This window comes from Suillus fuscotomentosus (genome assembly GCF_016647785.1).
Source record: "Suillus fuscotomentosus strain FC203 chromosome Unknown F5891scaffold_102, whole genome shotgun sequence".
In the NCBI taxonomy this organism is placed as follows: domain Eukaryota; kingdom Fungi; phylum Basidiomycota; class Agaricomycetes; order Boletales; family Suillaceae; genus Suillus; species Suillus fuscotomentosus.
Genome location: NW_024539614.1, coordinates 129,678 through 155,152, shown reverse-complemented (window position 1 = coordinate 155,152; position 25,475 = coordinate 129,678). Strand labels below are relative to the sequence as shown.

The window sequence follows — 25,475 nt, the reverse complement described above, 5'->3', positions numbered from 1 at the left end:
TCGAATGTGGAAAGAGACCGAGAAACGTTGGAACGATCCAACGGTAAGTGATACAATGCGCAGCACGCATGAGTCAGAGGAAAGATAAGACGAGATAAGGAAAGCCACATTGGTGGCATGAGTCAGAACGAGTCATAGCCCGAAGGCACGTGCGCACGTTGGTGCGATAGGAGGGGGACGAGGGACGGGAACGGTCCCGAGGATCCAGTCAACGGATAGTCGGTAGAGAAGTACGAGCCGGAGGTATACGAGGGCGAGGATGAAGGGGAAAAATGATAGGGGGGCCATGTAGCCGATGTTACTTGTAACAGTATGTGTACTCTATATTGACATATTTTGAGAAGCTGACAGCATTTTCAATAGCAATGACTCAGGCTGCCATGCGCCTAGCCTTATCAATGGCTGAGGCTGCAGAGATTGAGTGTGGTAACAACATGTCCCTACACGATGATATATCACCCTCTGTGTTAATTTCGTCGGGATTAGAACTTGAAGATCAGCAGTTGAGTGTATATTCAAACGACCGAAAGTGATACATCACGCGAGCCCCAAATACAACTGAAAGTGATATATCACTCAAGCCTCAAGGGCTTTGAAGGTGATATATCACATCATGCGAGCCCTCAAACACGACCAAAAGTGATATATCACGTGAGCCTCAAGGGCTTTGAAGGTGATATATCACATGACACAAGCCCTTAAACACGACCGAAAGTGATATATCATGTGAGCCTAATATATCAATGGTCTATGTGATACATCACAGGACAGGCAGCAAGAAAGGTGAGGGAGGTGATACATCATGGTTTATGGACCACAGGCTCTGATATAACACCAGCCTTCTACAATACTAGACATTGATATATTATACCTACAGGATATTGTGCGCAATCATAGTCTTCGCTGTCCCATGCATTTTGAGCTTGAATCCCCAAACAAATTGTGAGTATGTGTTGATGATCAAGAGAATATTAGTAAAACCCCCTTTTGATTTCGGCATTGCTAGATAATCTGCCACGAAGAGTTCGAATGGATGTTGTCTGACGATAGGCTCAAGAAGCGAATTTAGGTCATGATGGCTTTGGTGATTGAGCAGTCCAGCCGAGGGCTACATATTCGGTGAGTTGGAGCTTGGTCATGTCGCGTCCCCAATGTCCGTGCTCCGTGTGTGTCATTAGGTATCTTCCATAGTTTGTTATTCAGGGACTGTATTAGATTGTTGTAGTAAATTTTGGCTGAATAATTGGTCTAGTAAATATGCATATCAATCCTTATAATAGTTTTCAACCAACATCATGTCTTTGAAATTTGCTATATTACTTGATGCCTACTATAATAGCTATGACAGTTGAAATGCTCATAATGCATGACAAATGGTAGGAACCAACTTTCTTCCTATGTATTTATGCACGAAATCCACCATTGAATAATGCAGGGATATTTATAGACTTATGCATCATTATATACTACATAGAGTAATGCGGAGCCTTTGCTCACTAGGGACCCTGAACAAATAAAATCAAGCAGGGAATGATTTTTCCTGCTTTTTAATGGCACCTGCCAGACCCCCCAAAGTGTAAACCTCGTCACAGCCATGAACCCTATGTTCATGTTATGAAACCCAAGGTCAAAGACTTACGCAAGACATCTGCATTACCCCAGCCTCCAGCCCATGCATGACACAAAATCTAACACTCAGTGACTGGCTAACTGTAGTCAGATATTATGATGATAACCAGCCTATATCACAGGAAGATGTTGTTAAGCATTTCAAGAATCTTCCTCAGGGTGCTTTGATATTTATGCAATCATCATTCTCTCGTCACATCACAGCAAAAGTAATGATCAGGCCTGTTTGTCATCAAATCCAACAGCTCTTTCAGGGAAAAGGGTCCAGATTGTTACCCAGCCAGATGTTGAAAAGGTGCTCGTTTTGTGGGTTGGTCATATGGAGCAGAAACGTGAAACTGTTACGCTTGTCTGACCAGAGGTCAGATGTAAACGAGATTTTGCCCTCTGCTTTCTGAGAGAATATAAGATGATTTGTAAGATCAAAGAGTCAGACACTTATGGCCATATCTTGCTCTAAAATGTCAAAATATTTGTACCACGTTTCAACTATCAACTTGCGGAGTTTTGTCCGATGGGGAATGTCGGACTCGCGTAGATCCTTCTGCAGAAGTCAAAGTAGCCATCAGAACTCAGGGCATTCCATTAAATTCACTGCCTAAAGATGCCAATCAATAACAGTATTGTAGAGAGCCAATACATACTCACTTGGTCATGGACCACAATAAATTTGACGAGTTGCCTGTGCATCTCCTCGATAGTAAAATCCGGTGTGTCATCTGCAAGTGCTGACCCACCTAGCCTGGGTCGTGAACCAAAGACCCCCCCTGCCAGGGGGGGAGGGCAAACCAAATGACTCAAGATACTTATTTGGGTCCTGGTTAAGCTAACCCGAACTGCCGTGTAACCATTAAAAGCCAGAGCCAAACTAGCCATAGCTGAACCACAGCATTACTAGGCCCAATGCTTATGGCAAAAAATGCAAAATTTGAGGAAGTCATGGATATACCAGAGGACAAGAGGTTAAAAAGTGGTGGTTGGGTACAAAATTTCCTGCAAATGTGAGCCAAGAGTTAATATTTTACACCATATCAATTTTCTGCTGCAAGTTGAATGCATGAGTTCAAACCAGCTGTGTTTCATTTTGAATTTTTGTTTACTTTTTTGAGAACGCTGCTACTATTTCTCTACTTGAAGGCCACATATATAAAGGAAGATAGAAAGATAAACAACTTAGTGCGTTGTAAGATTTTGATTTGTTGCATGCTGTGGCACTTGCTCGCTCCATGTCTCTTCCTCCAAAAAAATAATACTGTCCACAGCAACACACTAAGACTGACCTCAACAGAAGATCAAACTCACAGTGTCATTGTAAGACTATCATCTAAGCATGCTCTCACTGAACCCCTCCCCTTCACTTTCATGTCTTTTTTTTGAAAAATAATTTTTTTGGGTTAGTAGATTTATCTTTATATCTGCCTTTTTTTGCCCTTCCACTGTGGCAGTCCCAGAGTGCCACTATGGGCAGAATTCAAAAATAAATTCCTGTGTGAAGCATCCCTTAATTCACAGTGGCAGTCTTAGATTGCCACCGTGGACAGGGTCTTTTTTTTTTTTTTGTGAAAGCATATGGTGTACATTTTGAATCAGAGCATGGTTATTGGATGGCAGTCTGAGAGCACCACTGCGTGCATATTATCTGAGAGTGGTGGGACCATAGACAGGGTAATTTATTTTGTGCAAACAAGAGGTGGATAGAGGGCAGACATTTGAAATCAGAACATGCCCATGGATGGCAGTCTGAGAGTGCCGCTGTGGTGCATGGTGAGATGGCTATATGTTTTTTTTGGAGGGTGGTGAGGAGTGCCAGTGGTGAGGAAGCTGATATCCTTATCTTGCAAGTGGAGCATAGACTCATTTTTTGATGAGCTCCACTCGCTCAGTGAATTGCATATAGTAGCTAGATTCAGGCATCATCAAAGTCAACGCACAGTGGCATTCCCACAAGATGTGCACCACTTTCATGAATTATGAATTCCAAGCATTATTTTTTTTAGAAGAGACATGGTAGAGTGAGCTTGAGTTTTTTTGCCCTTCCACTGTGGCAGTCCCAGAGTGCCGCTGTGTGCATGATCTAACAGTGGAGGGAGGTGGCAGATAGTGGTAGTCTCAGAGTGCTGCAGCTCTTATTCACCAGTGGCAGTCCTAGATTGCCACCGTAGACAGGGCCTTTTTTTTTTGAAAGCATATTTATCATGCTTATTTTGGCCTGGAGACAATCACATTGTCAAGTGTTTTTGACACCGCAAAGTTTCTACTTTCACCAGTGGCAGTCTGAGAGCGCCGCTGCATGCATAGTATCTGAGAGTGGTGGGAGAGAAGGGGAGGGATAGAATATTTATGTGGATGGTGAAGGGCATACATGAGCGGCCGTCTCAGAGTGCCACTGCGTGCATGAACGACTTTGATGATGCATTGTAACATAGTCATAGTCAGAAATACAGGATGCGCGCGTAACTTTTGCTTTATTCATCATGCTTATTTTTGGCTTTGCACGGAGTGCCACTGGAGACACGGTCTTTTTTCTTTCTTTCTTCTTGCACTTTATCTTTTGGCTGTGAAGCCATGACAGTTAGTGCTGCTGCATGTAGATTGCCATCATGGACAGGGTCATTTTTTTGTGAAAGCATGAGGCAGGCATTTTAAATCAGAGCATGTCATGGGAGGGCAGTCTGAGAGTGCTGCTGCATGCATGGTATCTGAGGAGTTGGTAGATAGAATTATTTATGTGGATGGTGAAGTGCATGCATGAGTGGCAGTCTCAGAGTGCCACTGCGTGCATGGTCAAACAGTGGTGGCGGCATTGTCAAGGGGGGGGGGGGGATGTTGATATAAAAGGGCATGCATATTTTGGGGAGCCATGTTGGGAGCTGCACGGCGGCCGTCTGAGAGTGCCATGGTATATTTTCATATTTTTGGGAGCCATGTTGAGAGCGGGTATATTTTCAGAATGTGGGGGCGGGGACGGGGTAAATTTTCATATTTTGGGGGGGAGCCATGTTGGGGGCCGCACGGCGGCCATCTGAGAGTGCCATGGTATATTTTCAGATTGTGGGGGATGGGGATGGGGTACATTTTCATATTTTGGGGGAGCCATGTTGGGGGCCGCACGGCAGCCGTCTGAGAGTGCCATGGTATATTTTCATATTTTGGGGGAGCCATGTTGGGGGCTGCACGGCGGCCATCTGACTGAGAGGGCCATGGTATGTTTTGAGATTGTGGGGTTTCATCTTTTGGGGAAGCCATGTTGGGGGCCGCACGGCGGCCGTCCCGGAAGGCCAGGTTTTGAAATTCACCCTTCTGGAAGCCATGTTGGGGGGCCGCACGGCGGCCGTCCCGGAAGGCCAGGTTTTGAAAATCGTCTGGCTATTGAAATGGGACCGTGGGAAAACCTAGGAATGCCGTTTTTTTGGCTGGTCCGGAACCTGAAGGTGCTCATAACTGATGAACGGGTGGAACCCAAGGTAAGTGATATGGGTTCTCAGCGGCTGACATTCTAACCCTCCGCCTGCAGAAACGGACGCCGCGCATAAGCGCCGAGATGGCCATCCACGAGGTGCGTTGTGCCAACTGCAAGAAAGTGGCCCGCACATGCCACGTCGCCTCCACGGGCGAGTCGTGCTACGAGTGCCGCCGTGGGAAGGTGAAGTGCTCCCATGTCGGAGGTAAGTGTTTCCTTCGTCCGTCTGGTACAATAAGCACTAACTATAGAATCAGTCAAAGGAAACAAAAAGACCGCGGCACCCTCACCTCCACTTCCACCTCCACCACCACCAGCGCCGGCTCCCAAGCCTAAACCTAGGCCGAAGCCGGTTGCTTCGACTTCCCGTCCCGTCCGGGCCTGCTCAAAGGCCACGCAAGTGCCAGGCCAGGCCGCCAGGACACAAACTAAGTCCAGCGAGCCAGCCGCCGTCGCACCGGCACAACCACGGGCGGTGCCAGGCCCCCGGTGCGTAAACAACGCCTACGTCGAGCTCCGGACGTGCACCAAGCGGAAGATCGCCGCCGTCGAGGAGGAAGAGAGCGAGAGCGAGGACGGCGAGGAGGAGGCATACTTGGCCGGTCGGGTGTCGGGCCTCTCCAACATCTTGCAGATGATAGAGATGGCCTGCGCCACTATGAGGAAGGAGGTGGAGGAGATTGATGGGCAGGTTACAAAGCGCCGCCGCCGCCGCCGCTAAACAGGATACTTACTTTTTTAATGTATAATTCAAAACATCATGATTGTAGTTTGTACTTGTACATGTAGTTACTTAGTTTTATTACTGTAGTTTACTGTAGTTGGTACACATGGAATAGCATGTGGCCATTATGTATTGGGTTGATAAGAATTTCTGTGTGAGCCGGGTCTCTCAAAGGATGTTAAACCCATGATTGATGTGGTACGGTCGAGGTCTCCGGATGACTTATTTACTTCGAGTGCGCGGCTTGCATGTGTAACGGGAAGGATTTCTATTGGCCTTGTCAGACGGCTCCCATTGGGGACCGGACCTTACATCTGGGAAGGGATCAGTACACGGATGATCGGAGGAAGGCGCCGACAGAGGACCGGACCACTCAATGAGAGTAGATATAATATATGTGTATGGACCGGCCTGCCAGTGGTACGGCTCCCATTGGGGACCGGTAACAGTGTTGTTAGTATAATTGAACTAGTAATGATCCAACGGCTCCGGCTGAGGACCGGACCTCTGGGGTAGGTAGTTGATAAGTTGACGATATGCCTCAGCCTATGGTACGGCACCCGTTGGGGACCGCATATATGTCATCCGTGATGATATTTGCCTGGGTGATGTCACGGCTCCCATTGGGGACCGCACTTGCATTGACCGAGTGTATTACATTATGCCTGTATATATCGGACGGCACCCGTTGGGGACCGCATATATGTCATCCGTGATGATATTTGCCTGCATGATGTCACGGCTCCCATTGGGGACCGCACTTGCATTGACCGAGTGTATTACATTATGCCTGTACATATCGGACGGCACCCGTTGGGGACCGCACATATGTCATCCGTGATGATATTTGCCTGGGTGATGTCACGGCTCCCATTGGGGACCGCACTTGCATTGACCGAGTGTATTACATTATGCCTGTACATATCGGACGGCACCCATTGGGGACCGCACATATGTCATCCGTGATGATATTTGCCTGCATGATGTCACGGCTCCCATTGGGGACCGCACTTGCATTGACCGAGTGTACTAAATCATACACGTACTTGTGAGACGTCTCGCATGGTGGACCAGATCTCTTAAAAGTCTCCTTATGATATGAACTAGTACTTGTCGACGGCTCCGATTGAGGACCGGACCTTTGAAGTAGGATCATTAATGATATTTGCTTCAGCTGGCTGGTGTGACGGCTCCCATTGGGGACCGCACTTGATTCACAAAAAGCAACATTGAGGCCCAGCGAGGTGCGGTCCACCATGCGAGACGTCTCACAAGTACGTGTATGATTTATTACACTCGGTCAATGCAAGTGCGGTCCCCAATGGGAGCCGTGGCATCATGCAGGCAAATATCATCACGGATGACATATATGCGGTCCCCAACGGGTGCTGTCCGATATGTACATGTATGATTTAGTACACTCGGTCAATGCAAGTGCGGTCCCCAATGGGAGCCGTGACATCACCCAGGCAAATATCATCACGGATGACATGTATGCGGTCCCCAACGGGAGCCGTACCATAGGCTGAGGCATATCATCAACTACCCAACCACCTATCCCAGAGGTCCGGTCCCCAATGGGAGCCGTGGCATCATGCAGGCAAATATCATCACGGATGACATATATGCGGTCCCCAACAGGAGCCGTACCATAGGCTGAGGCATATCATCAACTACCCAACCACCTATCCCAGAGGTCCGGTCCTCAGCCGGAGCCGTTGGATCATTACTAGTTCAATTATACTAACAACAACACTGTGACCGGTCCCCAATGGGAGCCGTACCACTGGCAGGCCGGTCCATAAACATATATTATATCTACTCTCATTGCCTCAGCTGATTACTAGTTCAATTATACTAACACTGTTACCGGTCCCCAATGGGAGCCGTCTGACAAGTACATGTATGATTGATACACTCGGTCAATGCAAGTGCGGTCCCCAATGGGTGCCGTATCATAGGATGAGGCATATCATCAACCAACCAACCACTGAACCACTGACCCCAGAGGTCCGGCCCTCAGCCGGAGCCGTCGGACAACACCATATGTCTTATAAGTTTATAAGTTAAGTTTATAAGTTCAGGTGTAAGCATACCGAGACTCATGAGATGTCCGGTCCCCAATGGGAGCCGTACCACTGGCTCCAACTTATATCCGGTCCTCAATCAGAGCTTTGGACAGGTCCGGATCCCTATCCACCGTCTGGTAAGGGACAGATGTAAGTATACTAAGAGGCATGAGAGGGCCGGTCCCCAATGGGAGCCGTCTCACACATAAGATGACAACTGATACCTAGCCGGATACATCATCCGGTCCTCAATGAGGGCCATGCAACAATGACATACTTATGCTCACTATAGGGTGAGATCCCCTATGCGACGGTCCCCAATGGGTGCCGTTTGACATGTTCAGGTATGATAGAACTTTGGTTCACCACAGGTGCGGTCCCCAATGGGAGCCGTCGACGGCCGTAGGGTGTTGTGCAACAAGGACATACATACCTATGCTCACTACAGGGTGAGATCCCCTGTGCGACGGTCCCCAATGGGTACCGTTTGACATGTTCAGGTATTATCGGACCTTTGCCCACCACAGGCGCGGTCCCCAATGGGAGCCGTCGACGGCCGTTGGTCAGCAATACGGACCCCTCACCCATGCGGTCCCCTTTGGGAGCCGATGGAATGTGTACCGGACGGCTGACCAGGAGGGTACCACTATGAATCTAGGGTTAGGATGACCATTAATGGAAACTTTCGCCTAAAGGACAACCCCACGCTAGGGTTAGGGTCCTGCCCCTTGAGCCGTCCGTCTACCGGGTCTACGTCCCCGTATCAACCCTAACTAACCCTAACTAACCTAACTAAATGATAGATGATGTCGAGGGGAATGTGGCTGTTGTGGTGCGACGTTTTGATTATGTAATATGAGCGAGATATGGGCGAAATGAGTGAAAAAGGCTGGAATTTTGTGTGTTGAGTCGCTTGTGTATTGCTTGATTTTGACTGGATGATTGCTATCGTAATATGACTTTGGTTGTGATTTGACTTGATTATTGCTTGACTTTCCTTGATGGATGGCTTATGATTTATTTCTTATGGGTCGGGCGAGGACAGAACCTTGAGATGACTTGGCTTGATATTGCTTGATATTTGTGATTTTTTTGTGTTTGTATGGCTGCGGTGCGGGCATATTTTGGCTGTTATATTGCTGTAGTAGTCTTGCTTGTATGGGGTGATGCGTCTTTGTGGTCGGAATGTTGTGCTGACTTGAATTTGAGTGTGCTTGATTTTTGCGATTTTGTTGCTGGGGCGGTATGAGATCGTAGTCTTTTCCTTGATTTTTGCTTGTCTTTCTGTCTTGGTCTGGCGCGTAGTATTGAGTATTGCCGAGAACCGAGACAACGAGACAATACGTTTTTATCCTAAGCTGAAGCCTAGCTCTAACCGGTGGGCGGGTGGGATGGGCTTGATTCGTAGCTTGGTGTGTTTCCTTGATTCCGCTGCGTTATTGCTATCATAGTCTGGGGTGACGCTTTGGTCGAGGTCGGAATTTGTATATGATTTTTGCTTGATTTTTGCGCTATTGTATTTGTGGCGGGGGCGGTGTCTTTGTCTGGGGTGATACTTTGGATGAGGACAGAGCCTTGTGTTGAATTGACATGTTGGGGTGCGAGTCGCTTTATTTTTTGCTGCAGTAGTCTTGGGCGAGAGGTTGAAATCTTGTTTGGACTTGACTTTGTTTTGCTTGATTTTTGTGGTTTTATTGCGGTGATGTTGCTTGATATTTTGGCTGTTTGATGGTCTGCGGAGATGCGTCTGCGAGGTCAGAATTTGGTTTTGACTTGACTTCATTTTGCTTGATTTTTGTTATATTTTGCGCATTGGTGGCTGCAGTGGATGGGTGGATTGGCGGAGAACAGAGTATTGATTTGCTTGATTATTGCTGTAGTGGATGTGGCGGGGAACAAAGTTTTTATTTGCTTGATTGTTGCGGGTGGTATTTGTCTGGGGTGACGTGTTGGCTGAGGTCGGAATTTGGTTTTGACTTGAGTTGATTTTGCTTGATTGTTGTACGTTTTTGCGCTTTTATTGGTGGGGCGTTGCTATGGTGGTCTTGGCTGAGGACGGAATTTTGTTGTTGCTGGGGCGGTGCTTGTCTTGGGTGATGCGTTGCGGTAGGTCAGAATTTGGTTTTGACTTGACTTGGTTTTGCTTTATTTTTGAGATTTTTGATGATTTTGTTGCTGGGGAGTGGAGCGAGAGTGTATTGGTATTGGGGGGATTTTGTTGATTTTGCTTGACTTTGAGTTGTAGTCTGGTGGGGGGATGTTGGTCATATTACTGTATGTGAGTGAGAATTGAGACACCGAGAGAATATGAATATGTTCCTGATCCTAAGCATTAACTGAGACGACGAGACGACGAGACACCGAGAGAATACGTTCCTTATCCTAAGCGAAGCTAACGAGACACCGAAGCCTAAACTAACGAGACACCGAAACCTAAACTAACGAGACACCTAACGGCAAGCTAACATGGGTGGGGGGTGGGGGGGACTTGAATTTGTCTTGGTTGTATTTCCTTGATTTGATTATGATCATGCGGTTGGTATATTTGGATATGAATTCGCTTGATTTGAAGTGCGGAAAGGTGAGCGGATTATACTTATTGTATGCGGATGCTTCATTTGCTCAAGGATCAGGTATGCAGATGATGCATCGGATTTGTTTGATGTTGCCTTGACTTTGCTTTATTTCGCGTTTTTTTGCTTATAGCGATGGCAGGATCTTGACTTCATCGTACTATGACTAGGTCGGGATCTTGTTGTATCTTTGCTTGATTCTAGTCATTGCTGGGGTGGCGCTTGTCTTGGTCGATGCGTTGGTGGAGGTCAGAATGTTGTTTGTATTTGACTTCATTTTGCTTGATTTTTGCTTGATTTTTGCTATTGTATCATTTTTCTTATTTAATTGCTGCGTTGTTGCTTGATTTCGGTCACGCAGGCCAAGGTCAGGATCTCGTATTGACTTGTCTTTATTTTGCTTGATTTTTGCGATTTTATTGCTATGGTGTCGGGTATATTTACTTGTTTGATTGCGCTGATCTGGCAGGATGGATAGGGGTGGGAACTTTCCTTATAAGGACGTCGTGATGTAAGTCGTAGCACGAATTTGTGCGAACGTGGCTGTGGTCGCGGAATGTCTTTATGTCGTGATCTGACGGAGATATGGGCAAAACAAGCGCAGCAGGGACTCTTTTACGTCATACATTTTCGCACTCAGCAGGGACTCCCTGTAAACCGGAATAGGGGCAGGGATTTCCTTTTTCGAGCAGGGACTCCCCATATATGGTTAGTAGCAGGGACAGGGACGGCTACAGGGGTGTAAACCGGGAAACAGATAGATAGGAATGCCAGAAATGTGCAAAATGGACCTACCTGGTTTCGCACATTTTTGACATTTCTCAAAATGTGCAAAATGGAGCTCCTTGGTTTTGCACATTTTTGACATTTCTCAAAATGTGCAAAATGGAGCTCCTTGGTTTCGCACATTTTTGACATTTCTCAAAATGTGCAAAATGGACCCCCCTGGTTTCGCACATTTTTGACATTTCTCAAAATGTGCAAAATGGAGCTCCTTGGTTTTGCACATTTTTGACATTTCTCAAAATGTGCAAAATGGACCCCCTTGGTTTTGCACATTTTTGACATTTCTCAAAATGTGCAAAATGGAGCTCCTTGGTTTTGCACATTTTTGACATTTCTCAAAATGTGCAAAATGGACCCCCTTGGTTTTGCACATTTTTGACATTTCTCAAAATGTGCAAAATGGAGCTCCTTGGTTTTGCACATTTTTGACATTTCTCAAAATGTGCAAAATGGAGCTCCTTGGTTTTGCACATTTTTGACATTTCTCAAAATGTGCAAAATGGACCCCCCTTGTTTTGCACATTTTGAGAAATGCTAAAAATGTTCGAAATTGCTCACATTGAGCTAGCCATAACCATGGTCTAACCATATCCCATATAACAAAATATGCTTAGAATGTGGGGCGTCCACCGACACGCGACTTGTAAATGTATTGTAAAAGTCAGGTGACCGCGAATTGGGGTTCCCTATATATTGTGTCCTGATCTTGACTTGCATCTTTTCTCTCCAACTCAATTTTGTTAACTCAAACTTTGTTAACTCTAACTCTATAACTCTATAGTACTGTCTAGATTACCATGTCCGACCAAATCGACGGTTTGGATCTCTTAGACCTCCTTCCTCCTCCGCCGGCCGAGAGCGAGGAAACCATTGCTCTGAGAGCTGAGGCGGCCGAGCTGAACGCTCGTCTCACCCACATGCTCCAGTCAGCTCCCTCCCAACACGACGAGGACCACATTCCGGAGAAGGAGGAGTGGTGCAAGAACCTCTCCGATCTTAAGGTGCGTGTTGTTTTTTCTTTCCTTTGTCTGTTTTTACTTAACTAACGAACTACTTATGTAACTTATGTACTTAGGATCAGCTGGCGAACCGCTTGACGCTTGCGCGGGACAACAAGGTTGTTATCGATCTGCCAGTCTCCGCAAGGCGAGACTGGCAGAAAGGTTACCTCCTTCGCGCGGCGTTCCAAAGCCAGGTGACCGCCTTCAAGGATGCCGAGCTCACCTCAAAGGAGACGGCGGAAACCTCAACCACCTCCACCACCGCCACTGCTCCCGCTCCCGCCACCACCACCACCACTGCTCCCGCTCCCGCCACCACCACCACTGCTCCCACCACCGCTACTCCCACCGCGACCTCAATGGAACTCGGGCCCGCCACAGGTGAGAGAGAAGAAAGCGCCGATCAGGAGCAGGAGGCCCGGCAGGAGGAGGAGGAGGAGGAGGAGGAGGAGGAGGAGGAGGAGGAGGAGGAGGAGGAGGAGGAGGAGGAGGAGGAGGAGGAGGAGGAGGAGGAGGAGGAGGAGACTCATGAACGGGTGGGACCCAAGGTAAGTGATATGTGTTCTCAGCGGCTGATATTCTAACCCTCCGCCTGCAGAAACGGACGCCGCGCATAAGCGCCGAGAAGGCCATCCACGAGGTGCCTTGTGCCAACTGCAAGAAAGTGGCCCGCACATGCCACGTCGCCTCCACGGGCGTGTCGTGCTACGAGTGCCGCCGTGGGAAGGTGAAGTGCTCCCATGTCAGAGGTAAGTGTTTACCTCGTCCGTCTGATACAATAAGCACTAACTAATAGAATCAGACAAGGGGAAGAAAAAGATCGCGGCACCCCCACCTCCCCCTTCAACCCCACCACCACCAGCGCCGGCTCCCAAGCCTAAACCTAGGCCGAAGCCGGTTGCTTCGACTTCCCGTCCCGTTCGGGCCTGCTCAAAGGCCACGCAAGCGCCAGGCCAGGCCGCCAGGACACAAACTAAGTCCAGCGAGCCAGCCGCCGTCGCACCGGCACAACCACGGGCGGTGCCAGGCCCCCGGTGCGTAAACAACGCCTACGTCGAGCTCCGGACGTGCACCAAGCGGAAGATCGCCGCCGTCGAGGAGGAAGAGAGCGAGAGCGAGGACGGCGAGGAGGAGGCATACTTGGCCGGTCGGGTGTCAGGCCTCTCCAACATCTTGCAGATGATAGAGATGGCCTGCGCCACTATGAGGAAGGAGGTGGAGGAGATTGATGGGCAGGTTACCAAGCGCCGCCGCCGCCGCCGCTAAACAGGATACTTACTTTTTTAATGTATAATTCAAAACATCATGATTGTAGTTTGTACTTGTACATGTAGTTACTTAGTTTTATTACTGTAGTTTACTGTAGTTGGTACACATGGAATAGCATGTGGCCATTATGTATTGGGTTGATAAGAATTTCTGTGTGAGCCGGGTCTCTCAAAGGATGTTAAACCCATGATTGATGTTGTACGGTCGAGGTCTCCGGATGACTTATTTACTTCGAGTGCGCGGCTTGCATGTGTAACGGGAAGGATTTCTATTGGCCTTGTCAGACGGCTCCCATTGGGGACCGGACCTTACATCTGGGAAGGGATCAGTACACGGATGATCGGAGGAAGGCGCCGACAGAGGACCGGACCACTCAATGAGAGTAGATATAATATATGTGTATGGACCGGCCTGCCAGTGGTATGGCTCCCATTGGGGACCGGTAACAGTGTTGTGAACAGTGTTGTTAGTATAATCGAACTAGTAATGATCCAACGGCTCCGGCTGAGGACCGGACCTCTGGGGTAGGTAGTTGATTAGTTGACAATATGCCTCAGCCTATGGTACGGCTCCCGTTGGGGACCGCATACATGTCATCCGTGATGATATTTGCCTGGGTGATGTTACGGCTCCCATTGGGGACCGCACTTGCATTGACCGAGTGTATTACATTATGCCTGTACATATCGGACGGCACCCATTGGGGACCGCATATATGTCATCCGTGATGATATTTGCCTGCATGATGTCACGGCTCCCATTGGGGACCGCACTTGCATTGACCGAGTGTATTACATTACGCCTGTACATATCGGACGGCACCCATTGGGGACCGCACATATGTCATCCGTGATGATATTTGCCTGGGTGATGTCACGGCTCCCATTGGGGACCGCACTTGCATTGACCGAGTGTACTAAATCATACATGTACATATCGGACGGCACCCATTGGGGACCGCACTTGCATTGACCGAGTGTACTAAATCATACACGTACTTGTGAGACGTCTCGCATGGTGGACCAGATCTCTTAAAAGTCTCCTTATGATTTGAACTAGTACTTGTCGACGGCTCCGATTGAGGACCGGACCTTTGAAGTAGGATCATTAATGATATTTGCTTCAGCTGGCTGGTGTGACGGCTCCCATTGGGGACCGCACTTGATTCACAAAAAGCAACATTGAGGCCCAGCGAGGTGCGGTCCACCATGCGAGACGTCTCACAAGTACGTGTATGATTTAGTACACTCGGTCAATGCAAGTGCGGTCCCCAATGGGAGCCGTGGCATCATGCAGGCAAATATCATCACGGATGACATATGTGCGGTCCCCAACGGGTGCCGTCCGATATGTACATGTATGATTTAGTACACTCGGTCAATGCAAGTGCGGTCCCCAATGGGAGCCGTGACATCATGCAGGCAAATATCATCACGGATGACATGTATGCGGTCCCCAACGGGAGCCGTACCATAGGCTGAGGCATATCATCAACTACCCAACCACCTATCCCAGAGGTCCGGTCCCCAATGGGAGCCGTGGCATCATGCAGGCAAATATCATCACGGATGACATATATGCGGTCCCCAACGGGTGCCGTCCGATATGTACATGTATGATTTAGTACACTCGGTCAATGCAAGTGCGGTCCCCAATGGGAGCCGTGACATCATGCAGGCAAATATCATCACGGATGACATATATGCGGTCCCCAACGGGAGCCGTACCATAGGCTGAGGCATATCATCAACTACCCAACCACCTATCCCAGAGGTCCGGTCCTCGGCCGGAGCCGTTGGATCATTACTAGTTCAATTATACTAACAACAACACTGTGACCGGTCCCCAATGGGAGCCGTACCACTGGCAGGCCGGTCCATAAACATATATTATATCTACTCTCATTGCCTCAGCTGATTACTAGTTCAATTATACTAACACTGTTACCGGTCCCCAATGGGAGCCGTCTGACAAGTACATGTATGATTGATACACTCGGTCAATGCAAGTGCGGTCCCCAATGGGTGCCGTATCATAGGATGAGGCATATCATCAACCAACCAACCACTGAACCACTGACCCCAGAGGTCCGGCCCTCAGCCGGAGCCGTCGGACAATACCATATGTCTTATAAGTTTATAAGTTAAGTTTATAAGTTCAGGTGTAAGCATACCGAGACTCATGAGATGTCCGGTCCCCAATGGGAGCCGTACCACTGGCTCCAACTTATATCCGGTCCTCAATCAGAGCTTTGGACAGGTCTGGATCCCTATCCACCGTCTGGTAAGGGACAGATGTAAGTATACTAAGAGGCATGAGAGGGCCGGTCCCCAATGGGAGCCGTCTCACACATAAGATGACAACTGATACCTAGCCGGATACATCATCCGGTCCTCAATGAGGGCCATGCAACAATGACATACTTATGCTCACTATAGGGTGAGATCCCCTATGCGACGGTCCCCAATGGGTGCCGTTTGACATGTTCAGGTATGATAGAACTTTGGTTCACCACAGGTGCGGTCCCCAATGGGGGCCGTAGGATGTTGTGCAACAAGGAGATCCCCTGTGCAACGGTCCCCAATGGGTGCCGTTTGACATGTTCAGGTATGATAGAACTTTGGTTCACCACAGGTGCAGTCCCCAATGGGAGCCGTCGACGGCCGTAGGGTGTTGTGCAACAAGGACATACATACCTATGCTCACTACAGGGTGAGATCCCCTGTGCGACGGTCCCCAATGGGTGCCATTTGACATGTTCAGGTATTATCGGACCTTTGCTCACCACAGGCGCGGTCCCCAATGGGAGCCGTCGACGGCCGTTGGTCAGCAATACGGACCCCTCACCCATGCGGTCCCCTTGGGGAGCCGATGGAATGTGTACCGGACGGCTGACCAGGAGGGTACCACTATGAATCTAGGGTTAGGATGACCATTAATGGAAACTTTCGCCAAAAGGACAACCCCACGCTAGGGTTAGGGTCCTGCCCCTTGAGCCGTCCGTCTACCGGGTCTACGTCCCCGTATCAACCCTAAGGATGGCCCAGGCCGGTTTAACTTTCCGTCAATTGGTCTTGCTCATAGCATCGATCACTAAGCAAAGTTTCCTGCTAGTCGTCAGGTCAACCCGAGTTCGGCATCAGAATAATTGGCGCAGACCGAATCATGCATGATAATTCAAGGACAAGAATCCAAGATCCAAGTTCAACTTGACGTTTTGGAGACGGTGTTACATAATTACATGACGTCCATTCTGGGAGTAGGCGTACCAGTCAGCCAATTATGTAAAATCGTTTCGGATCGATCCCCTTTGATCAAGTCTAATGTTCAACGTTGCAACGTTCAACTGCCGAACTATTATGTAGTAAGTAGTGATGAACAGCGGCTGGCTCCTACCACAGTGCATCGACAAAACTTATTTTCTCAGGTGTGCCGCAGTTCACATCAAGTTCACACGATCCATAGGTAAGTCCGTCGTACATTTTGTGACATTTAACTGAAGTGAGGCCGCGTCGATTATCTAGCGTACAGTTGAAAAATCCTCGCGATCTTTCAACAGATGCTTATAAAGACCACCTCAAGGATTGGTCTTTATTCAAATACTAGCCTTCGAGGCTAACGATAGATGAAGGATTCAAGTTGCGCAGTGCATTATTACATCTTCATGCGGCCTCCCGATATCAATCTTCAACAACAACAGTTATTCGTTTCGACAGCCTCTTAAACTCGAGCTTTAGTGGACCACAAGCAAGACTATGCACGATTGATCATTTCAGATAACTTCAAACATCCATATTGCTCGAGTAGTACGGAAATTTGTCCAAAAACAGCTGTGCTGATTGGCTCCGAGCTAGGCATTGCACCATCAACCATAACACCAAAGTGAAAGGAGAAATACGACTCGCGGTATCATCATCACAAACCAAGACATTGCAGCAATTTTCATCTGTTTGGCAATCTTGTGTCTGGTTGAAACATGCACTGACGAACATGGCTGCTGTCAACGCAACAACAATGGTGAGGTAGGAGAAACGCATTGTTTGTGGGAAGTGAAATGCAACTCGAACGATATCTCTGAGGATGGAGAAGTACTGTAGGACGATTGCCAGCTTTTACATCCTGCATATACTCATGGGCGCGATTCTGATCGATTTAGCAGAATTATTATTGCTGTCAGATAGCAGAAGCTTTGGCAGAACCGGCCGGAGCGTATCCAATTGATCATGGTCATTGTATCATGACCTGCCGGCAGGCATCGACAATTCTCTTCGTAACCATGGAATACTCGCTCGAATTCCCGCTCTCTCACTCATCGCTTTATCATTTGAACCTGCAATGACGAGCAGCGACTTTTTTCTCACTCGCTCGTTGCTCCATTGTACGCGATATTGGCACTGTCTTTTTCTTTGTTCGTTGACACGAATAAACAGTGTGTATCTCGTCGATTTTTCACACGTGACAACGCAGTATACAGTTGAACGTGCGTAAAAAGATCAGCTCTGAGATCCAGAACTGTTTTTAACAGATCTAGTCAGTCCTTAGCATTCATTGAACGTACTTGCGTAAGCGAGTCTCAAGGGAAATTGCCTGTGATTCACTGTCCAGGTCGAGCGATAAGGATTGAATGTAAAGTAATCCGTGGAATGCAGTAGCTTATCAAGTAACCGCACCTCGACCTCGACGAAACGAAACGATGATGGAGGGCTATTATGCACCTCTAATCATTTACTTTCTGATTGAGTGATTACATTGTATTGCGCACATGCAAAATGACCTTCAGATTCAGTAGAAATGTTCATACTGTGGTAGCATGGCACGATGAAGTCTGAAATATGTCACTTCCTGCTTTGCCCATATGTATCACCTTACCGTTGCTCGTGTAGTGGTGAGAGTTCCAATGAAACAAGGCGGAGGAAATCAAGACACAATATCGCTCTTGGCTCTCCTGTACTCCAACTAGCATCAGGTCCGTCATCGCATGAGTACACTGGAACAACATTATATTTCAACATTGGGAGGCGATAACGGTAGCTTCTGCAAACAGTGAATGTCGCAAAATCCTACATCCTAACAATATATGCGCAGTGTTCTGGCGATGTCTGCAGTATATCACATGCCGCTCAGTCATCTTTGTCACTGTCCAATGCCTTGCGATCGACTTTGGGAACGATCAATCGAAAACTGGTGCTGCTCAATGACTGTTTTCTTGTTAGGTTTCCCTGCTAGATTGTGAGCAGTCACCTTTATTAGGAGATGTTGTGCAAACTCACATTGTCAGGGTGGGATTGCTAGAGTTCGTGAATTCTAGCCGAGGGACTACGTACCATGAGCGAGAAGTTTGTATTCGCTTTGGATCGGGCGAACACCGGTAATTTGGACGCGATACTGTAGATTGGGAGGTCGGGTGTTGACCGGGACCAGCCAAGTACTCTGTTCCAATCTCGATGCTCTTCTGGGTAACGTCGCAGAAAGCACTTCTCTTCACACGAGCGAGGACATGTGTCAAAAAGTGACCCATAACCGGTTTGCCTCCCTGCAATCCACTTATTGTCTCAGAAGTTGTTGAGCAGGAGTGTCGCGCCCCAGCACAACGAGTAATCTTCGTCCTGTTTGCTATCTGTAGATCCCCACAAGCGTACGGAGAAATATCGTGGGAGAAATCCAACAGACTCCTTAGATCACCAATACTGGGAGGAGACAAGAATCTGGCATCGACACACACCGAGATCGCACAGTACTCTCTTTTGAAAAAAGATGCAAGTGAAATGAATTGTTATCGTTTTTGCAATGGAGGTGCTGGCCCATTAGTACACCTCTTGTGTTGATGATGTCTCTCCTGACTGCCAGTTGCAACCGCTGGTCGATCTGCCATAAAATGATCAACGAGCCAAAAATCTATGACGAGCAGAGAGTGGTTAGCGTGTTAGACATTACAGTAAAAAAGTGCTCGCCTCGTTCGAAATAATTGATGGGTCCTCATACATTTATGTAAACCAACGAAGGCTGAATCGTGTGAATTTGTTGCGGACACTTTGACTCGCACCTCATGAGCGCTACGCTTGATACATCCAAAATGGTTATAGCTGGCCTAACATTAATATTTTATTATCTAGGACCTGAGGCCTCGAGGCCTGATGGGCCACCGTTACGCCAAGCTCCAAGTAGGACACTCGTGATTCGCCGTTCATTTTGCGCCGGTAAACCTCACTGCTATTAGTAGCGCTCAACGTTTGCTCAACTCCCACCCATCCCATTCGTGAGAACATGAGTGCTAACACGAACAACCTCTCTTCGACTCCACAGACCATTTATGTCAAACATGCGATTCATCCAGAGAGCGGTGATTCCTTCCGCGCTGTAGCAGCTTCCACTAAATCTCTCAAAGCAAGCCAGAAGGACTTCGGCGTACAATGTACGCAATGTCAAACGAAATTGGAGAAGCCTTTGAAATGCGCAAAGGTGGTGGTCAAATATTTGAATACTCTTTCAGCCATTAATCGAGTGTTGCAATATGCTTTTAGTGTAAGGGCGTCTGGTATTGCTCAAAAGAGGTATGATTTCCGACTGAAATGACACTGAAGTCTGAAGGGTTGTGTGCCTTCTTGTGTACAGTGCCAAAAGAAAAATTGGTAAGAGTTCTACCTATGATTAAACATATTGGGCCTCACTCTACATGGGCTCGATAATAGGTCCACCCACAAACCGGCATGCCATGAGGTCGAACGCTCCTCGGGGGTATTCAAATTCATACAAATGTTCGGTGTAAACCCGGTGCTCATGGGGCTCCTCAAAGTCGCTATCATCTTTGACTGTGGCCTGTTCGAGAATCCCCGGATCGGATTCGATGTGCCATTCATGGCACGTGCACGTGTTGACATTGCAATAGAACCTAGTGATGTTCTTGACTTTGTTAGATTGTATTTCAATGACAAGGCTGTTGGAGACAAACTTCAAGGGATGTTGCAAGTCAATACGATCATTCCGTGGCACCCAAGAACGCAAAGTCCCTTTATGCCGAAGCGGCTACAGCTGTGGCGTGAGGCTCGAGCAAAGTATAACTCAGAAGGTCTTGCCAAAGATCCCGTAGGACTCGTAAAGTTCATTGGCTGTAGTTGTGCAGAGGACTCAAAGAACTCATTGACTGCTGAGTTGCACATCCCGGCTGTTGTCCTTGACATGGCAAGGCAACGCGAGCCCTTCACATTTGTCTCTGCTGTCACGGGCATGCAGTTTAACAAACCCATGAGCACTGTGACATGTCTAGAGTATGTTCTCCGTTCTCATCCTTGGATTCTAGCAAGCGGCGCTTCTTACATTTACATTGCACAGGTACATCAATGTGCATATTCGAGCGGACAAGCAGAATCAGCTACGTTTGCGGGCTGAGATGACAGAATAAGACAAGCAAGCTATTCGCGCTGCAGGTCGTAATGAGCATACATTTCCGGCTCGTACCCTCAAACAGAAGATGGAAAGAGAACACCTCTATGCTGGTATCATGGAAATAATACGTGAAACAGCCAAATGTGAGTGTGAGCTTTTTCAACTTCTCGTTCTGTACTAAAACAAGGAAGGATTCTCGTACCTTTCTGATCGGAGTCTCTTGTACGACACCTCTTGAATGGGCTGCCATTGACATGTGCGAGCGATGATCAGTCGCCAGCACAATCTTGTCCGATACCTGTGTACTATTAGTGGAAAAAAGTTGACTCGATATCAGCTGCCGCGAAATAGTAATCCACATACTCGCCAACGGTCAATATTTTCATTCTTCCTATATTTCAATCTCAATTGTGACTGATCTCAACGGGCGTTGAATCCGCGTTGTGACGCACCTATTTGACATAATCAAACACTTGATAGACTCAAAGATCGCTGCAGAGGACCTCAAACTCAACACGTGTGATCGATGAATGGCATAGAAATCGATCCCGTCATGGAGGTAGGTGTTCGACGAGGCTCGGTATCAGTAGCGGAGTTAAGTGTGTGTTTAGGGCGCTCACATTCTACACGTAGAACTCATGCCAAGAATTTGGAGATGGTGGGAGATAATTTTCAGTTACTGCCAAGGTACACATATTTGATGCTTGACTCACACCTTAGCAGTAGCCATCCAACTTGCAAGAAGTATTCAAAACTCCTATGTGCGAATTTTCTTGGGGATTGTAGCTTTCGTCTTGCTGAATATCTGTTTTAGTTGCATCCCTGATCTCACTGATCAGATAATCAAAGACTCAGACACACCGGCTGCAGTGGGCGGCTATGCGACAATCTTCAAGTGCAGCTGGAACTCGCCTTCTGAATCTTCTCCAGTAGGTCTCCCCTAGTTGACAATCGACGTCGGCTGATAATTCTAAACACTACCAGGTTGCGGTTCAGATCGTCAAGGTTCTGCATGACTCTGACCGTGCCTCACTCAGTATGTACATTGAGACGTAAGTCTTTGTGCCACAGAAACCATGTTTGTAAATGACATTGGACAATGCAGGAAATTAAGAACAGCACTTTCACCTGACTGATCAGGAGTGACACACAAAGGCCGCGACGGTATCGATCGTCCAGACGACTAGGCTGCGGCGTGCCAAAATAGTCAGCCACGGGACGAACAATAGCGGGAGAATGTTGTGAGCGTCTAAGTATGCACTTTGACGGATCTAAAGCATCTATTGCAGCTTTCAAACTCGCCGAATTGGTAACTCCGACGTTGTAACTAATATTTGATGGGGTAGCTCATCGCACAAAGCTGCAGTGTTTCTCTTGAAGTGCGTTTCGGAATTCGAGCTTGTTCGACAGTGCCAAGGATTCTAATGAAATGTTGTAGACTTGTGACACCAAAAGGTGGCTTAACTGATTGCGTATATGTTGTCGTTGTCTCACATTAGAGTGACTGGCTCTTCGCATGTACGAGAATGATGAACTATCACTTGACCATGAAGAGATGGGTCGGATGGGCCGGATATTCTGGGATAGAGATGTCCTCCTGCTGACGGATCTATTTGAGATTGATGCTACGCTGAAATATCTAATTCGGCAGTATCAAATCGGATTCAATACTTCATTCAGTCCTCGACTTTCCCTGGAAGAAGTTTTTGGAGCTAGCAGTTCGTCCGCCTCGTGCACAGGAATCAAAACTGCAGCATATCACAGCCTGAGATATTCCTGTTTACGCTTCCAAAGGATGATGGGTTGCAACACAGGAAGCCCGGGCGTCAAACTCCAATTATAAAACGACCAAGGATCTACTATGGGCCTTATCTCCACCTTATATCGACACTTCAGTATGAGCAAACACGCAGGAATTATTCATCACTCTCCGGACCAAGGCATTCTGCATTTGCCGCTTCAAGAGGTCGATGTGAGAGTATGGATGGTCGATAGTGCGTATTTCGATCGCTGTGCAGGCGAAAACCACTGATCAGCACGTCACTTTCCTCATACTAGTCTCTGCGAGGGTTGTGCTCTCGCAAGTGTTTGAGAACGTATCAGATAGCCCTACCAGCCGGGCCAAATATGTATTCCCTCTTCCAGCGAGCGCTGCTGCTTGTGCCTTTGAGCTCGAGCATGCCGATGGCCGCGTTATTGTCAGTGTCGCTAAGGAAAAGTCAGAAGCCGCACAAGCTTCCCTGAGTGCAATAGATGCTGGAAGGACTGCAGGACTTGTAGAATAGGTGACACACGACAGTATTACTGGCACATTTCGATGATACTGGATGAGCACTGACTTTGACTTTACTGCAGTATTCACGATCTCAATTGGCTCGATTCCCGCTCGACAGAAAGTCACAGCAAGATTGACAGTAAGTGCACTCTCGTTATTGATCACTTTTTCTGAAGAGCAAATAGTTTGTAATGGATCTTTTGGATGAAGGCAGACGGGACTAGGTCCGTCTACAGCTTCCGATGGCTATTGCCGAACGATACGGCGAGATTTCAGCAGCTATGCTCGATGCGTCTATAACTAATGAAAATACGTTCATCAAAATCGCTGTGGACGTCATAACCAGTGAAAAGATACAGGAGATATGCAATCCTACTCACCCGACGATTGCTCGCAAACACTACAAGTCACGCATTGGGAAAAAGTCTGAACGACGAATGTTCGTAACTTGGTCGTCCAGTACGGTCCTCGACAAAGACTTCATATTGACAGTCCATGCTCTTGGATTCGACAAGCCTCGGTGTTTCGCTGAAGTCGATCCACAGGGTCGTAATACCATTGCTATGCAGCTCTCCTTTGTACCAAAGTTCAAAATTCCTCCCTTGGATTCACAAGAGTATATTTTCGTCATCGATCGCAGCAGAAGCATGAATGGAGCCCCGATGGAAACCGTTAAGCGCACGCTGGAAATGCTCCTTCCCCTTTTGCCAGACCCACAGACGACTTTCAATATTTTCAGCTTTAGAAGCAAAGTGGACGGTCTGTGGAGGAAAAGCGTGTTGTTTAATGAGGTAGAAATGTGTCGTGCGGTAGGTAAGTTTTGTCGCTGTCCAGAGCAACTAGCTAATGAGTGACATGCACAGATTTTGAATATCAAAGGCATGGAAGCACATTACGGAGGGACAGAACTTGCGGAGGCCCTTGATTTTGCTATTGCGTCACGTAACTGCGACCGCCCGACTGCCATGTTTGTTCTCATTGGCAGCGACATACATGTGTGTGTGATGACTTGGCTATAACTTTTCGATCTGACGATAGACTAGGCTTCCGTACGTCCTGACCCATTCACGGTTGTCTCTAGAGCTGTGAAAGGCTGCAAGGCCAATGCACAACTGAAGGTATTTACTCTTGGGATCGGTGAACAAGTCTCATCTGATTTGTGCGAGCGCCTTGCTCGTGAGGGCGGAGGCAAATGTCTGTTTGCTATCCAAACCGAGGATATCATAGGGAAATGTGCAATGCTTCTCAATGCTGGTCGGACACGTGAGATCGAGAGTGTCATAGTCGATTGGCATGGTTCGGGGAGCCCACCAGCTGTCAATTTTTCACCCTTGAATCACCACCACCCGCTTCCGCCCAGCGTTGTGCAGCTAGAACCTCCTCCTTCGATGCAGCAAGGGCCGCCCACAATCACAAGTATATTCCCAGGAATGCGCCTCAATGTCTTTGCGATCACTACTTTTAGTTCAGTTCCTCGCAAAGTCCGGTTGCTTGCGAAAATCAAAGGCTCGGGAGAGGTTCTCGACGATCTCGTGCCTGTCACGGAGGTGAAACTATTCAAGGACGAGTGGTCGCTCATTCCACTCCTCCATACCTTAGCTGCACGACAACTCGTAAAGGACTTGGTAGAGTGTAAGGCTCCCCTTCCCAAACCCATCGCACCTGCTTCGGATGAGGACGTTCGAAATGCGGCGATCGTTCGCTTAGGGCTTGATTACCAGCTCGTTGACAAGTACACATCCTTTTTTGCTGCGGAGTTCGGAAAAGGGACGACAAGGAGGCTGCGCCGGTCAATGCCATGGCAAAAGTCGTGGGATACTCCAAGAACAGATGTGTCCACTGTGCAGACCACTTTGGACAGCTTGTCTCAGGCGGTTTATTCGGTGTTCAACTTTTTCTTTTCTGATCCTCCCTCCGCACCTCGAAGACTTCAGACGCAGCTTCCCAGCAAGTATCATTCGGCTGCATAATCCCGCTCGGGCTCGCCATCTATTCGGACCGAATGTTCATATCGACACGACAACTCAAGCAAGGACACTTTCTCTACATTAAGCTCATTAGAAGGCTCTTACACGAGTTCTCGATGGTCTTACTCTCGGCCGTCCAGTCCTGTATTTCGACGTACGGCCATTTGTGTATTTGCTGTAGGTGTAAAGACAAACTTGGAGCAGTTACTTACATAAGTAAGAACTTGAAGCTTGAAGGTACTATAGCGTGAGTATTGGTATGTAATTGTATGATTTCGCGATGTGCTAGGTCAAAGGATATGCACTAAAGGTCGGTGCTAAAGTGTGAACATGTAATGA

At 47.8% G+C, this 25,475-nt stretch overlaps 4 protein-coding genes across 4 annotated transcripts; all 4 read left to right on the top strand.

The window, feature by feature from the left end:
- Window positions 1–5,027: 5,027 nt before the first annotated feature.
- F5891DRAFT_1196576 (uncharacterized protein) lies at window positions 5,028–5,810 on the top strand (the record flags this gene model as incomplete). The annotated part of the gene is made up of 3 exons (XM_041368327.1): window positions 5,028–5,093; window positions 5,144–5,294; window positions 5,347–5,810. 3 exons carry the CDS (start codon window positions 5,028–5,030, stop codon window positions 5,808–5,810), a joined length of 681 nt encoding a protein of 226 aa, XP_041218919.1.
- Window positions 5,811–12,038: 6,228 nt separating this feature from the next.
- On the top strand, window positions 12,039–13,508 carry F5891DRAFT_986002 (uncharacterized protein; the record flags this gene model as incomplete). Its single annotated transcript, XM_041377683.1, has 4 exons — window positions 12,039–12,242; window positions 12,317–12,790; window positions 12,841–12,991; window positions 13,039–13,508. The coding sequence occupies 4 exons, from the start codon at window positions 12,039–12,041 to the stop codon at window positions 13,506–13,508; spliced, it is 1,299 nt and encodes a 432-aa protein (XP_041218918.1).
- A 6,267-nt stretch (window positions 13,509–19,775) lies between these two features.
- On the top strand, window positions 19,776–20,897 carry F5891DRAFT_963149 (uncharacterized protein; the record flags this gene model as incomplete). Its single annotated transcript, XM_041375969.1, has 4 exons — window positions 19,776–19,970; window positions 20,033–20,062; window positions 20,124–20,140; window positions 20,201–20,897. 4 exons carry the CDS (start codon window positions 19,776–19,778, stop codon window positions 20,895–20,897), a joined length of 939 nt encoding a protein of 312 aa, XP_041218917.1.
- Window positions 20,898–22,791: 1,894 nt separating this feature from the next.
- On the top strand, window positions 22,792–25,287 carry F5891DRAFT_1207717 (uncharacterized protein; the record flags this gene model as incomplete). Its single annotated transcript, XM_041369084.1, has 6 exons — window positions 22,792–22,888; window positions 22,953–23,138; window positions 23,250–23,308; window positions 23,406–23,982; window positions 24,049–24,164; window positions 24,213–25,287. The coding sequence occupies 6 exons, from the start codon at window positions 22,792–22,794 to the stop codon at window positions 25,137–25,139; spliced, it is 1,962 nt and encodes a 653-aa protein (XP_041218916.1). The 3' UTR covers window positions 25,140–25,287.
- Window positions 25,288–25,475: the final 188 nt, after the last annotated feature.